We start from the raw sequence: 15,695 nt of genomic DNA on the forward strand, positions 1-15,695 counted from the left end.
AATTGGCACCAACTTGTCTGAATAAGGCCGCCTCGAGACCCCCCACTATGTTTTTAGCTAATCTAACTGTCTTGTAAGGTTTAGGCCAAGTTGATACAAGGATCCATTACAAAGGCCCAATTAAACATATATTTATATACGTTTCCTCACGTGGGAGCCCAAAAAGAAAAAAACAAAGTTTCCCTGAGAGAAACGACGTCGCTTAGAAGGTGTTGGTATTAAAAAAAGAAAATTCATTTAACCACCGCCTGCAATCTCCTCTCGCTATCTCTCTTCTAATCCCATCTTCTTCTTCTCTATCTATCCGCTTCCTCCCTCCTTCCCCCTTCCCCTCTGTTAAAAAAAAAGTTTCAATCTTTCGATTCAAAGCTTCAAACTTTTCACCTGGGTTTCTCTTCCCCCTTGCTTCTTCGTATTACCCATCTTCTGTATATTCTCACGGACGTACGGACAAACCCAAAAGACAAAACAAGCTCATGATTGAGGTATGTTCTTCTTCTGGGCACTTCTTGTAATAAGCCCCCCCCCCCAAGAATAATTTAGATTGATAATTTTTAGTGTGATTTTATCTGAGTTGGTGAATTGGTAATTGCTGGAGAAGGCTCGTGGTAGCTAGGAGGATGTGAATGTTATGCCTTTGTGTGAGAGCAATAAACTAAAAGTGGTTTGTGTGTTAATGATGAACAGATTGTGACCTTTTTGTAAATGATTCACTGCTCTGCTGGAGACAATGGTGTTGCTAACCAATAACTTGCAGGTATCATAAAGTTTAGTGTTTTTTTTTTCTTAAATTGCGTCTGCGTTATTGGTCATGTCTACAAAACAAATGATATTATCTACTGTAGGGTTCACATGTCTTGTCTCCTTGGAGTTCACCAACATGGACCAAGGGCTTGGTTATTAAGAGACCTGTTACCACAATACGTCTTGCTGGGAGGAGCAAACAAAAGCATTTACGATTGAAGCAAAGTTGTTGTTTTAGGTGAGAAATCCAACTTCACAAGTGCCTCTGCTTCTTTCCCTAATCTGAGCATTATTTACACAACAGGGTATTTCTTAGTATGAATCTCTCATTACTCTAGGACAGTAGATACTTAGTTTAATCTTGGATTTCACATGTGTCTGTCTCTTTAGACGCTGGGATGAGACCTAATTAGATACTGAGACATGGTTTACTGCATGGGATCTGATGAACTCTTCAATAGGCCTTAATCATTAGGAAACTATGTTTCTCTTTGCAGTAGATGATTGTTGGATTCATGAGTTCTGTGGAACTGTTTTTGCAGTTTAGGGTCTCCCTGCAGTGGTGGATTGAAAGCAAAATCTTTCAGGGTTACATCATTCAAAGGCGGAATCCAAAACAGTGAATCAGGAGGGAGTGAGGGTGGGAAGAGAATTACTAATAACTCGGTGAAACTATCTTACCGTTCAGATGATGACGAAAACAATGTGAACAGCTCTCCAAAGGCACAGAACACATCGATTTCGTATACCTCGGAAGCAGATGACTCAGTCACAGGACAGCCTGCCATTCAGAAGCTATTCAAGAAATGGTTAACACTGCTGCGCACACAATCACCTGTTCAGGTGGTTGACGAGGCTTTGGGAGGAGAAGAGGCTCCACAGACGACAAAGCCAGAAACTGAAACTGAGATCAAGAAAACAGAAAGCCTTCAGAGTGCGAAAAGTACATTTTGGACCTTGTTTTGGAGTCTAGACGTATCTATCAAGATTCCTTTACTGCTATTGTAAGTATGAGCATCAATGCATCATCTTCTTTTGTTATGTGTGTATTGATTATTTGATTATACTTTTACCGTGACCATTGTGCAGTGTTCCAGCTTTTCTAGCTGTTAACGCAATCTATGGAGCTGAAGTTACAAAGGAGTTATCTCCTTTATGGATAGCTGGTCCCTTGATCGTGGCCCTTTATGTCAAAATGTTCCAAGGACTATGCACCCTTTACGCCTTCTGCTTCAAGCAAAGCGCCAAGGTGATAAGAAACCTGCCATCTTATTACCTTATAGCATACCATTACATCGTCCACGGCAAGCTCAGAGACGACGTGAGAGGTTTTGTGACTCGACCAGTTGTTGCCATCAAGAACGCTGACTACAAAGAGCTCACACGCACCAAACTGAAACAGCTCCAAGTGTGGATGGTTGAGAGGTACTTGGATCTTGTTGAGTCTATATGGCCTTATTACTGCAGAACTATCAGATTCCTAAAGAGGGCTAACCTGATTTGAAGAAGCTCTTCAATATGAAAAGCCCCCCCTCAGGGATGCTCTGTGATTTGTACTTTTTCATGTTGACTTTGTTTTTACCTTTTTTGATTCTTAAAATCTTAGAAAGGCCTTTCATGTCTCTGATGTTGTCTACATGTATACTGATACCTTTTTTGAGGTTTTACAATGAGTTCTTTTACTGTTTTATTGTTTCACTTTAATCCATAGTTTTATAAATCTATACACAATTACATAGGCATGTTTGGAGATACAACAACAGAAGATAATAGTGTTTTAAAAATCTCCTTTAGCTTCTGAAGTTTGATGGTATTGTTTCCTCAGTGAAGTACTCCTTTCTCACAGTCTCTACCGAACAAAACTTGACCTTCAAAATAAAAACAACAACCAGTTAAAAGTACTGAATCATCTCATGCTCTGACTTGTGCATACCGGTTCAGTAAGTAACCAATTGCACAAGCAAACCAGTAATCTTACAACAACAGTAACTAACAATGGTGCATGAATACTACTCGAGTCATTTGGTGTGGAGCTTACCAGAGAGGCATATGACTTAACCAGCGGTTTGGTGAACTGCCAAATAGGCTGGAAAATGAATGGAGCATCTACAAAAAGAACTTCATCCAAACGGCTTGGATAGTAATAGTAAAACACATCAAACTGCAAAACAGACAGACAATAAGATCGAAGACTACCAAACCATTGAACCTGTAAGAAGATACATATATATATATATATATATACCAGGAAGGTCAAGAACTTAAGGTCTGCGTTCTGAGAACCAAATCCACGGAGGTCAAATATCCCAAGTATCTTGTGTTGTCCTGCTGGTAGTTTACTCAAAGCCTTTTCAAGTAAGAACACACAAAGCTTTTCATCTTCTATTGGATCAAGCAGCTGCAAAGAAAAAACATGATAGATAAAAAAATCCTCAAACATCATTGCAAGAAACTTGAGATATAGTAGTGTCTAACTTGCCCCTGGGATGTGTTTTGCAGGAGCTACAATAACTACTGGTCGACCTTTTACATCTAGATAGCCATGGACATAGGCTTTTCCTGTCTCAGCAGCGGCTTTGACAGAATCTTCAGATAGTTCGTTTACCTTGAACTCATGACGCCATTTCTGAAAAGCTTTAGTTAAGGATTCAACCAACAAAACACAAGCAAAACCATGATGTGTTTATATAGCTTCTTGCACAAAAGTAATTTTCTATCAACTATGAGAAACACCATCATCTAGATTAATGAATGGTAAAGTAAGACAAGGAAGAGGATACAATAGCTCTAGTAAGCTTTCCAATGGCTTCATCAACAGAGAATCTCCGGTCTTTCAGAAACCAGAGGATCATTTCCTCATCGTCTCGTCCGTTTTTGCCGATAGGGAGGCTAGTACAATCTTTTGCAAGCCGTTCTTTCACTTCCAAAACTAGCTACACCACAAAGTTGCAAACTTTTCATTACATAAACAATCTCTCCTCATAAGTTCATGTAACATTCTATCTTCCATCAAATTGCTTCTCAAGTAAACTTGAAAATTGCTGAGTTTTCCAAAAGTTCAATCTTTACTGAATAGTTGGAACTCAAGAACCCAATTCTCAGACAAGACAAACAAAATTTTTGTTCTTTTTTCTTCCTCAGACAGAGCTTCTAATGCCAAGAACAGAGACAAGAAAACAGAGGATATGCCAAGAACAGAGGCAAGACAACAGAGGATAACTTCTTGCTTCGGATATTATCAGACAACTGCAGCAAAAGAACATTAAGACAAGGAACAAGAAACCTATTGCGTAACAAAACAAGGTAACGTCTTGGTAAACATTCATACAGTTTCCATGATTCTCTCTCACTCTTTTCTCGCACTAACCTTGTTGGCATTTTGAGAATCTGACGACACGCAACTTCTGACGGAGAATCTGCAGTTCCGAGATCGATCACTGTGAAAGCTCTTCGAGTTTTTGAAACTGATTGAAGCAGCGAAGAGGGTTGAGCTCAAACGGATCGACATTTTGGTGAAAACAGTAACCCCAGAAGCAAAAAGTTTGAAACTTTACTCTTCTTAGTGTTAGATTCTCAGATGGGAGGTTACAAGGAACAATGGTGGGTGGTGAATTGTCAATTAGGAATCTGGAATCATCTGGTTTATAGATACAGCAGCAGAGGACAGCCATATGGTCTGCCTTCTGCCTTTTTATAGACACACACTTTGCTTCTTTTTATACACATGGATACGGGTAACGGGTCTTTGTCTGGATTTGTATCCGGTTTAGAGTGGGTTGTGTCCGGTTTAGAGTGATTTGAATTCGGTTTAGAGTGATTTGGATCCGGTTTACTGTTTAGCGTGATCTGTGTCCGGTTTAGAGTGATTTGGATCCGGTTTAGAGTGCTTTGGAACTGGTTTATAGATACAGCAGCAGAGGAGAGCGATATGGTTTGGTTTCTACCTTCTTATAGGCACACACTTTCTTATTTATATACATGGATACGTGTCTCTGTCTGGATTTGTATCCGATTTACGGATTTAGAGTTATTTGTATCCGATTTAGAGTTATTTGTATCCGGTTAGTAGTTTGGAACCGGTTCAATGCCTGACTTGATTAGACAGAACTCTAGAGTATACTGTGTTACTTTTATATTCACTCAAGTAAGTAATTAGCCATGAACTCTACTGCAAACTACAAATTGGTTCATCTTGCTTTAAACGTTGCATAGCTAGGCATCAGCCACCTTTCACTCATCTTCATGTGTATGTTTGTCTGTATAGTGCTTGACATGGGTTCTATGGTGATAAATAATGCAGGATGAATGAAGACTAGATGGATGGATGGACGAAATGAGAGGCTAGATATAATTTCTGAAGTTGTCATATGCTGGAATGTTTCCTTTCATGTTCTTAACATAAATCTATAACAGTCCTCGTGCATGTGAAAATGGTTATATCAAAAGAACTGGTTACATCTTGCAATAAAATTTTATATTCATTTTAAATGTAAATTAAATAAAAAAAACGGTTGAATTATTACTAAAAAATAAAATAAAGAAGTGAAATTATATATGTAAAATAGTTTTGTATTTAACCAACAATTTTTTTTAAATATACTTGGAATCTATCTTATTAAAACAGAAACATTCTATTGGACTTAACATTTATTTTGTAAGTTTTTAAATTAAATACACCTTTATACTTTATAGTTAAACCTACATTAAATCACTAATGTTCCTTTCTTTATACTATTATTCATGTTTCCAAACAATATACTTATTTCTTTATACTACTATAAATGTTTCCAAACAATATATTTTATATACTACTATCAATGTTTCCAAACAATACAATAATTAATCTTAGTTATTTTATATCCATCATTTTTTCTTTAAAATTTTGTAGAAACGTCATAATTTCATAAATTGCAAAATAATAAACTTTAAAATTTGGATTATAAGATTACAAATTATGAAACTATTACAATTTAAATCAAATTAGATTACATATCGTTCATCCATTAGTTCAATCGGTTAGTCTCGGGTTTTAGTGATTTTTTAATATGAATATTTTAAAAACATAAATTGAATTATTAGATCTTCGGATTAACCGGTATAATCACAATCGGGTTGAATTTAAAAATACTGATTTAAATACAAAAATATTTTAAATACACAATCTTTAAAAGTTACCAAAATATTTTTTAAGTTATTAGTGAAATTTTCCATCGTAAAATATTCCGCGCTTCCAAAGCGCGGATCAAGATCTAGTATTCTTTTAAACCGAAACCATTTAAAGAAGTACAAAAACAAAATCACAAATAAAAAACTGAATGAATTCTTCGGTCAATGACCATAGTTTGGTCAATAGTGAATAGAATAATATAGAGAATATACCTGATAGATACCCATTTCATAATATTCTAGAACAAAAGCTGCCTTTTTGGGTAGAGGTAATTTAGGACACAAATTTTCTAGTCCAAAGTCAAATTTCAACACTTCACGTATTAATGATAGGTTGGCATATAAAAAGATCACATTGCTTACATGAAGTTCAATAGAAAGAAGACAAAGAGAGGTGGTCATTTCATCTTTATATATAGAGAGAGCTTCCCTTTCATATACATAACAAAAAATTCAAACTAAGAAGACAAATGGAGAACAAAAAGAATGTCGCGATGATGGTGTTCGTTTTGGTGGTGATGGCTGCCGTTGGAGGAGAAGCAATAAATCATTTGTGTACATTTAAATGTGAGATTACCTGCCGCGATCCAGAGTTCAAAACCGAATGCTTCAGACTATGTATGGCCGACTGCGAACATCCACCTACAAACACCTTCCACTCAACTAAACCATACTCGTAAGATCTCTCTCCCTCTCTCTCTGTGTATATATATATATATATATATATATGCATGCATGCATGTGATGTGTGTGTGTGTGTGTGTGTGTGTGTGTGTCATAGTGAAGTTGACATTGTTTCTATGGTGATAAAAAATGCAGGATGAAGACTGGGGAGATGGAAGAAACTAGAGGATAAAAATAGTTCTAAAATTTCTCATGATGGTTTTTCTCCTTTTCTTTTCTGTCTACATGTAACGAAAATATACAATAATAATTAGATAAATAATAACAAAATATTTAACAAGGTATTTAGGAAAACACACACAATTCATCGATTTATATGCAAACACTAATTATCTGTTCGAATAGTGCATGGTCATCTGAATCATTGAATTTAATTTGATTGGTTATGCATGACATGATCAAAAGTTACACATTAAATGATCATATATTTGTTTCTGATTTAATAATATACAGTCACTTTTCTTTATTCTGTATACATTTTTGTATTGCTGAGAGTTGATAAATCTATACCATCTTTTAGTGTGTTTTTTATCACTGGTTTGCTGTATTCTAGATATATTTTGTAGTACTTCATAAACGGTTTAGCATGTAGATGGGATCGTAGCAACTAGATGAAAGCATGCTATATTTTGTAAGTCGTGTTTGAGCTATTTCATTAATGGTTTTATGTGTAGATGGGATCAGAGAGTAACTAGATGAAAGCAACACAATAAAAAGATATGATCATTTCGCATCCATATACTGTATGTAACTTTAGAAGAACGTAAATTAACAGAGTAGTATTTTCATTTATTCATCAGAGAAAAAACGGTTTAGCCTTCTATGAAAATAACAAATGGAAACACGGGAAATTCATTAAGGTTTGATCGAATTCAACCAATTTTTATACATAGTTGGGAATCAAATTTATGAGAACCAAGTGGTTAACCGAAGTAAACCAGCGTATAACTAGATGGGACCTCTATAGCAACCGGTGTGAAAGTGTATCATCCACCACAGCTCAGCAAGAAAATGAACCATATTCTCCATCTAGAGTCAACAACAAACCAAAGTTGTTAGTCTCTTCCCAATAGTGGGTGTTCTCTTTGTGGCCGTTGGATGATTAGGCTGTAGCCAATGCGATTTTGGTGAAGTTAAAGCCACACCTCCAACGGTGGTATTTAATGTGATATCTGACATATTTTTAGAAAACATAAAAAATAATAATATAAAGCATTGGAATGAGAAAGGGTGACCCAAAGATAAACAGAGAGAGTTCCTTAAAACATACTAATATACCTTTGAGAACTTTTGAGTACAGGTTGTATGTCTTCTAAAATGTTTTGTTTTCTTTGTTGTCTTATAATTAAACTGTTAATTGGATGATTTTGAATAATTCTTGTTCTAGTAATGGAATAGATCAATGTAAGTGTCCATGACTGTTCCATTGGATCGGTACTCTTATCCAGAAGTAACGGAAAAAGCATCAACAAGGTCTTTTAATGAACAAATCTGCCTTTATCGATCTACAAAACAAGTGTTATGTATAGCAACTTTGTTGAATGGATTCTTTATTTGTGTTTGAGTGGGTTACATGCGTATTTGTATTTCAAATGAATAACATTTCAAAAAAGAAAAAATAAAGAGAGGAAAAGTTAATTGGTTACTTTGTTAATTTTAAGGTGCAAATGTCGAACGCGAACGGAAAGAAAACGTTTCATTAACGTCGTGTCGTGTGTTGCACTTCACATATTAATGATAGGCTTGGTATATAAAATGCTCAGAGTCGCTTACATGTAGTTTAACAAAAACAAGACAAAGAGGTAGTCATTTTATATTTATATATATAGAGAGAAAGAGAGATTCCCATAAACACAAAAATTCAAATTGAGAAGACAAATGGAGAAAAAAATGAGTGTGGCGATGATGGTGTTCGTTTTGGTGGTGATGGCAGCCACTACAGGAGAAGCAATCGATCATGCATGTACATTTAAATGTGAAATTACCTGCCGCGATCCGGAGTTCAAAACTGAGTGCTTCAGAAAATGCATGGCAGACTGCACACATAAACCTACAAGTACCTTTCACTCAACTAAACCATACTCGTAAAGATGCCTCTCTCTATCTATTTATTTATGCATGCATGTACTACAGTGTGTGTATGTTATAGTGAAGGTGACATTGTTTCTATGGTGATCAAATATGCAGGATGAAGACTGGAGAGATGGAAGAAATGAGAGGATGAAGATACTGTCAGAATGTCATGCATGATGTTTTCTAATCTTTTCTGTCTACATGTAAACGAAAATATGCAATAATAAATAATATGATAAGATTTAACAAGGGAGAACATATACAATGGATCTATTGGTATACAAAAACTAATTATTTGTCGAAAAGAGTGCATGGTCTTCTGAACCATTGCATTTAATTTGATTCTGTCGTTAGGCATGCATGCTATGATCAAACAAACTATCAAAGGTTACACATGAAATGATCATACCTTTGTTTCAGTTGTAACTAATTCTAGTTAACTTTTATTCTATATACATTTTGTTAAAAGTTGATAATCTCTATCCATCTTTTATTTTTCGGATCACTAGTTTGCTATATTCTAGATAAGATTTTGTAAGTCGTGTTTGAACTATTTCATAAAAGGTTTTATGTGTAGATGGGACCAGAATAACTAGATGAAAGCAAAGTGATAAAAAGATATGATCATTTCACTATCCATATCCTCTTCTGTAATTTTACAATACCGTAAATTAACAAAATACTAGAAAAGGTTTAGGCTTCCCGCTTCCATGAAAAAGAATAAAAAGAATACAGGGTTTCATTATGGTTCGATAGAATTCGAACAGTTTTAAACATATCTGGAATCAGATTGATGAGAAGCAAGTAGTTGACCGAAGTAAACCAACGTATAACTAGATTGGGACTTCTATCCAAAAATCAGATGAACAATATTACAACATGTTTTTTTTGGTGAACACTCTATGTTGATATGCGAAAGAAGTGACTTTTGTTCATTTTTTTTACTGATAGCTGAATTGCAATTAAATTTTATATTCGTGTAAAATGTTCAATTATATAAAAAGTTGTTAAATTATTAGTTTAAAATAAAACAGAGTTGTGAAATTGTGTATGTAAAAAATGTACATAATTCAAAAACTTAAATAAAATATACTTGAAATATTTTTAAAAATTGTAACGTTTTAAAGAAAATTAAAAACCAGAACCATCGAAAATTAAATGAATTTATTTGGTACCATAGTTTGGTCAAAATGAAGAGAATAAATCAAAGAATATACCTGACTGTTCAAAAAAAAAAGAAGGAATATACCCATTTCAAAAGATGATTGGATAGAAACTGTTATTACATGCAATTTATGTCAAGTCCAGATACATTTTCTAGAGTTCTAAGTCAATTTTCAACACCACAATTAAGATATCCTGGCAAATATAGAGATCATAGTAATTACATCCCAGTTAACAGAAACAACATAAAGAGGTGGTATTTTTACTTATATATATAGAGAGAGAGTTTCATAAATTTATACATACATACAAAAAATCAAATTAAAGACAAATGGAGTGTGGCGATGATGGTGTTCCTTTTGGTAGTGATGGCGGCCACAGGAGAAGCAATCAATCACTTATGTACATTTAAGTGGTAATTCTCTGCCACGATATTGAGTTCGAAACCGAGTGCTTCAAAATATGTATTGCCGACTGCGAACAAAAATCTACAAGTATCCTTCACTCGCAGTAAATACCTCTTCATCTCTGTATATATGCATGTATGCACTCGCAGTGAAATGAACATTGTTCTGTGGTGATCTAAAATGCAGGATGAAGACTATAGAGGTGGAAGAAATGAGAGGAAGAAGATAGTTCATGATGGTGAATGAAATTAGAATGAGAATGAGACCTCTAGAACAATTCTATAGGAGTTTCTGAAATAATATATCATCAGTGAGATAAAATAGAAAATGAGAAAATTAGGATAGTGAATGAATTAGGGTTTAATTATTTCTCATATATCACTAGTCCACTTTTGATTGGTTTAATTATTTTTGTAAAAGTAAAAATCTAACTAAACAAATTGATTAGATTATTAGATATCGATATTAAAGGGTTGAGATATTTCATGTGGGGTTGTTAGGAATGAGCATGCTCTTGTAACAAAAGTTAGATTCATAGTACGTTTTGAAATCTGCTACAACATAACTTTATGTTGCAGTTTCAAATTTTATTAGAGGTGAAAGAACATTCTAAAGAAGAGAAAACACAAAACATAACAAGAAAATAAATTGAGCATAATATAACAGAAAATAAAAGAACTTTTCCTTAAATCACCTCAGAGGAATAAACCTGGTGGAATTACGGTAACAACCACAACCACATATACGTGGTCTATAGTGATCAACTTTCTTGCAAGTCATCGAAAACTCCGCAAGATAGTGACCAATCATCTCAGGTTTAATCACGACCTCGTTAAACTTCATACCGTTATGCACTCCGACAACACTTCCAATCATCTCAGGGACAATGATCATGTTCCTCAGATGCGTTTTCACCACTTCAGGCTTCTTCTTGTCCCCATCTTTTGCTTCTTTCTTCGCCTTGCGTAGCTTCTTGATCAGAATCAGAGGCTTCTTCTTTAGCCCTCTGTAGAATCTCCTTCGAACACGAGCCTTGAAAAGCTTAGAGAGATCATATGTGGACATTTTGAGAAGAGCTTCGACGTTGAATCCTCTGAATGAGAACTTCTTGAACGTTCTTTGCTTTGTCGCAACCGCCACCGCCGTTGCAAACTCTGGTTCGTTGCTCGTCGCCATTGTTGTTTGAGTTTGAATTTTTCTGTGAGATGATAGAATATGCCATGAGGGAATTGTGAAGTGACAATGTTTTCGAGTTCTATTCACTACTATTTATATTAGAAAATGTTCGGAAATATAGAAAATCTTTGTGATAGACGGTAATATCGGAAACTAACCATACTATCAGATATTGACCGAGTTTTATGCTATTTTAAGATATTATCAATTAATCAATATACAGTCATAATCTAGTAATCATAGCTACTTACTGTGGAAATGTCAAGATCTTAATATTTAGTGCTAACATATCATATTTAGTAAAAAGTCTAGAATTGTATTAAGGAAAAATCACAAAATTCAATTTCATGAAGATTTCCTACCATATTAATTTTAAGATACTTGTCGATTTTTATGATAAATATTCAAAATGAAATAGTTCAATTTGAAAAGCTCTATTAGACAAGTAATAATATTTGGATTAGATTATTCTGGTTTCTATATCCACCAAAATTTGGGCTGAATGTATAGGCTCACTAGTATACGCTTTGGCCCAATATTATGAGGAATGCAATTCATCTACTATACTGCGAGGAATGCACGAAAAAATAGATTTTCATACATATATAACATAAATTTTTAATCATTTTAACATCTTTCGTTCTTTATACATATATGCCAAAGAAACTATAAAGATGTGGAATTTGGTGATGATGATATTTTTTATGTGATTATGTATATAAGAGGCAACATTTATTTATAGGCAAAGATCCTACTGTATCTATTGTAATTCGTATTCGTATTGTATCATTTATTTCATTCAATAACCTTCTGCTTGTAGTGGTTGGGTGGGGCTTCTCTGATAAAAGAAAACTAATTTATTTGAAAGATATTTCTACCAGCAAGTTAATAGGTTAGAGAAAACGTAGTCGGATGTATTTTCAAAAAGATATCCCCCAAGAAATAGTTTATAAACATATAATCCTTTTCTTCATAAATATATATGTAATGAAAATACAATAAGATCAATGAAAACAAACATATTCATGCTACTGGATTGGATGAACAAGTACTATAACGGTCTATCATTTCAACAAGATCATTTGGAGAACATATTTGCATCTTTTGATCTGCAAAACCCATAATCTTATGTAAGAACTCTTCTGGAAAGAGCACTTTGCTGTCTTCTTCCTTGTGAATCATTGTATACGTTCTTCCCATGTCTCTGCAGAATCTTAGAAACTGTGGATCCTCCAGTGTTTCTCTCAAGTCCAGATACACATCCTTGGCAGTCACTCCGCCTGCAGAGATCATCTTCACCATCATTATCTTGATAGTCGAGAGATTCAATGCCAGATTCTGAGCCATTGCTGATGAACATGGATTCAGAGCTTCTTGTAGAACCAAGTTGCCCAAAGCAAACCGTGACATAAAGATGAAGAAGTCATTCAAATTCATTCCTGTATGAGGAGAGAAGAGAAGGGTTTAACCAGGAAGAGCTACACTCAAACTAGGACAGGAGATAAGATAGAGATAGGTAATGATTGTACCTGTGTTGGCAGCAAGATTACGCTGGCAGAGAGCTTCAAAATCATCAGAGATGTGTCTTATGTCTTCTATTGACTCCTCAGTGTCCTTGTAGTCCTTCCACAGTAGCTCCCACTGAAACTCAAAGCAGACAATGAGTAGTACTTAATCTTTTAGTTTGGTTGCGTTTTTCCTTATATAGAACTAGATATATCCTTACCACGCAGGATAGGTTGTATGCGTTGAGCCAATTGTGGTTTATAGATATTGTATCTTCCTGTAATGAGATCATGTAATAAAACAGGGTTGCTGTATAGAAGAGAGAGGAGAAGAGAGAAACATACCAAGTTGTAGACTTGATGATGCCATCCACTGGGAACAAAGATAATATCACCAGGTTCTTGAGTGCACTCAAGCCAGGTGGTCTGAAAGTAAACCATGTAAAACGAATAAACACACAGCGAAATAATATCTTACAGTTTGATAATCTCATATATGATTTTTACCTCCTTAAAACCTGGGAACTTAGTTTCATTCACCTCTTCAAAAATGTTGTAAACGCAATTTTTCATGTACCTGAAAAAAAAAATCATCTAACTATAAAGGCTAAACAAGAGTGAAGAAACAGGCTACATGATAGGAGACAAAAGCTTGCCTGTCATAAACAAGATGACTTTGAGAAGGAGGTAGAAAAAGCCATCTTTTTCTACCACAAACATTAGCTGACCAACTATAAGATCTAAACACGTCAGCATGCAGAGGTGTCCAAGATCCTGCAGCACAAGAGTTCACAAGTTATCAAGAGGCCAAAACAACTCTTAACACCAACAGCTTTGTTTTCGTACCTTTCCCACCCATATAAACAAACCGATAATCAGAGCAGCTTATTTGATCGTACTTCTGGAAACTCTCTCTATCCTCATGCATTTGGTAATGGTCTAAATACATATTAAGCCAATCATCAGAAAACAATGGTGGCGTTTTGTAGGCTGTATAGTCTGGATACTCCTGTGGTTTAACAAGAATCAGCAGCATAATGACACAGCAAGTCGTGTGAGTTAATAACATCAGATATGCACCTTGACAAAGTGCCAGTCTTTCAGATACAACACAGACTCTCCATCATCATCATCATCTTCTCCATTGTCCTTAACAGAATCCTTATTAGCCCATTGCTCAACAAACTCCAAAACAGACATTTCTAATCTCTTCTGATCTGTGTATTCTCTCCTATCACAATCTGCAACCTAACCAACACTACAACCAATGAAACAAGAAGCTTCCTTTCCAATACAGTTTTGAATATGTAAGCTAAAGGTGTAGACTTTACCTGAACTCTGGACTTTCCGAAGTGTGTGGCGAAGAAATTGAGACTAGGGAGTCCATTCTCAGTGACCCAATCTTCTCTAGCTCGCCAATCTTCGGTGAGATAGGAGATCACCACGGGATGGCTCTTGGCTAAGTACCTCTCTGCGAAGTCGTTGTAGCTCAGCTCTTTACCATTGACTTTCTCGATTTGACCTGCTATCTCTATCCCCATCTCGCGGGAGCTTTCGAGGTTCTTAGAGGTAATGAGAATTTCCGATCAAAGTCGCCGGAGAGGGTGTCAGGGGAGTGGAGGGAAGGTGAAAGCTCGTGAAGACGGAAGAGACTCTAGTTCGACGAGAGTCTTTAACTCAGTTTTGAAAACGCTGCGTTTTAATCTCGGCCCATTATAAGTCCATTTTGTCGGCCCATTCTTGGCTCGTTCCAAGATTACGTCCGAATATGTGGAATGTCGTGTGTGGCTGACTCAAATGGCGGGGGGAAACTCTGATTAATGAAAAGTTAATTGTTTAATTAATTTTGATAATTAAAAGAAAACTAAACCATTTGTAAATTGATAGGTGAAGTTTTTCATGAATATTTCATTATTTCCATTTCCCAATCCTTTTGTTTGGTAAGATTGGTAGAGCATTGTTTGGTCCTAATCAGTTATTTAAACATGAATTATACAAATGGAAAAAGTAATAGTGTTAGTGTGTCGGTTGGATTCGTTAATGCATCTCAACTGAGAATTTGAGAACTGTATTTTGCCTTTTCTTTGTTTATTATAGTCAAATATTAGTCAAAAAATGATAAAGCAGACCTTTAATTAACCATCATCATCACCCCTTCTTTCTGCCTGAAGACACATTAGTTTAAAACTATTATGGAAACTCTCTTTTTATTATAACAAATATGTAACCAAGTCACTTCAAATATTCATTTAGAAAATCTAACTGGACCTCTTTCAAATCTTGAAATTCTCGTATGGATCATATGTCTATCAATCAATCATGCTTTTGTGTGTTTGTTCACTGCATGCGGCTGTGGTAATCATGATTATTGTTATTATATGACACGATGGCAAGAATATTTGGGAGATTTAGATCATATGGGTCCTGAACAGTGCTTATGATTGACAAAAGAGTTCCCAATAATTGCCGCTATGATTCCCTTCCAAGGCATGCATATAAATAACAACAATAACAACAACACATTTGTGGACTAAGTGGAGTATATACCAATATCGAATAGGGAGTAAAAGTTGCTAAGATTTAATAACTGATCAGAAATAGAAAGCTAGTTTGGTCGTTCTCTCTCTCTCCGCTCTCTCTTAAAAAAAAAAAAAGACTTCGAAACCTAATTGACGTCGGCGGCGGTTTGGAGGCAATAGCCTTCACCGTCAGCCTTTGTGTTCTTCTTTTCTTCTTTTCTGTTCGCTTTTCACCTTCGTTTTCCTCCTCTGTTGAT

The 15,695-nt window shown here is 35.3% G+C and overlaps 5 protein-coding genes across 6 annotated transcripts; 2 read left to right on the forward strand and 3 right to left on the reverse strand.

Moving 5' to 3' along the window:
- Positions 1 to 248: 248 nt before the first annotated feature.
- Positions 249 to 2,434, forward strand: LOC108828368 (uncharacterized). Its single transcript, XM_018602031.2, has 5 exons — positions 249 to 485; positions 688 to 757; positions 846 to 982; positions 1,287 to 1,748; positions 1,834 to 2,434. Exons 2-5 carry the CDS (start codon positions 731 to 733, stop codon positions 2,246 to 2,248), a joined length of 1,041 nt encoding a protein of 346 aa, XP_018457533.1. The 5' UTR covers positions 249 to 485; positions 688 to 730; the 3' UTR covers positions 2,249 to 2,434.
- LOC108828370 (uncharacterized) lies at positions 2,397 to 4,428 on the reverse strand. The gene is made up of 6 exons (XM_018602032.2): positions 4,112 to 4,428; positions 3,525 to 3,677; positions 3,224 to 3,370; positions 2,990 to 3,142; positions 2,783 to 2,905; positions 2,397 to 2,612 (listed from the first exon to the last, which is right to left on the reverse strand). Exons 1-6 carry the CDS (start codon positions 4,250 to 4,252, stop codon positions 2,535 to 2,537), a joined length of 795 nt encoding a protein of 264 aa, XP_018457534.1. The 5' UTR covers positions 4,253 to 4,428; the 3' UTR covers positions 2,397 to 2,534.
- Positions 4,429 to 8,472: 4,044 nt separating this feature from the next.
- On the forward strand, positions 8,473 to 8,818 carry LOC108825416 (uncharacterized). Its single transcript, XM_018598707.2, has 2 exons — positions 8,473 to 8,678; positions 8,782 to 8,818. Exons 1-2 carry the CDS (start codon positions 8,473 to 8,475, stop codon positions 8,816 to 8,818), a joined length of 243 nt encoding a protein of 80 aa, XP_018454209.2.
- Positions 8,819 to 10,808: 1,990 nt separating this feature from the next.
- On the reverse strand, positions 10,809 to 11,470 carry LOC108826631 (40S ribosomal protein S15-6). The gene has a single exon (XM_018600016.2). The coding sequence runs from the start codon at positions 11,412 to 11,414 to the stop codon at positions 10,929 to 10,931; it is 486 nt and encodes a 161-aa protein (XP_018455518.2). The 5' UTR covers positions 11,415 to 11,470; the 3' UTR covers positions 10,809 to 10,928.
- An 887-nt stretch (positions 11,471 to 12,357) lies between these two features.
- On the reverse strand, positions 12,358 to 14,576 carry LOC108824032 (arginine-specific demethylase JMJ20). Of its 2 annotated transcripts, none has more exons than XM_018597361.2 (9): positions 14,251 to 14,576; positions 14,000 to 14,167; positions 13,766 to 13,928; positions 13,576 to 13,693; positions 13,427 to 13,496; positions 13,265 to 13,345; positions 13,141 to 13,197; positions 12,944 to 13,055; positions 12,358 to 12,853 (listed from the first exon to the last, which is right to left on the reverse strand). In XM_018597361.2, the coding sequence occupies exons 1-9, from the start codon at positions 14,458 to 14,460 to the stop codon at positions 12,438 to 12,440; spliced, it is 1,395 nt and encodes a 464-aa protein (XP_018452863.1). In that variant the 5' UTR covers positions 14,461 to 14,576; the 3' UTR covers positions 12,358 to 12,437. The 2 variants fall into 2 exon arrangements, with proteins under 2 accessions (XP_018452863.1, XP_018452864.1); XM_018597362.2 differs by having other exon boundaries at positions 14,000 to 14,160; positions 14,251 to 14,391.
- Positions 14,577 to 15,695: the final 1,119 nt, after the last annotated feature.

This window comes from Raphanus sativus, chromosome 9 (assembly GCF_000801105.2).
Source record: "Raphanus sativus cultivar WK10039 chromosome 9, ASM80110v3, whole genome shotgun sequence".
Classification (NCBI taxonomy): Eukaryota; Viridiplantae; Streptophyta; class Magnoliopsida; order Brassicales; family Brassicaceae; genus Raphanus; species Raphanus sativus.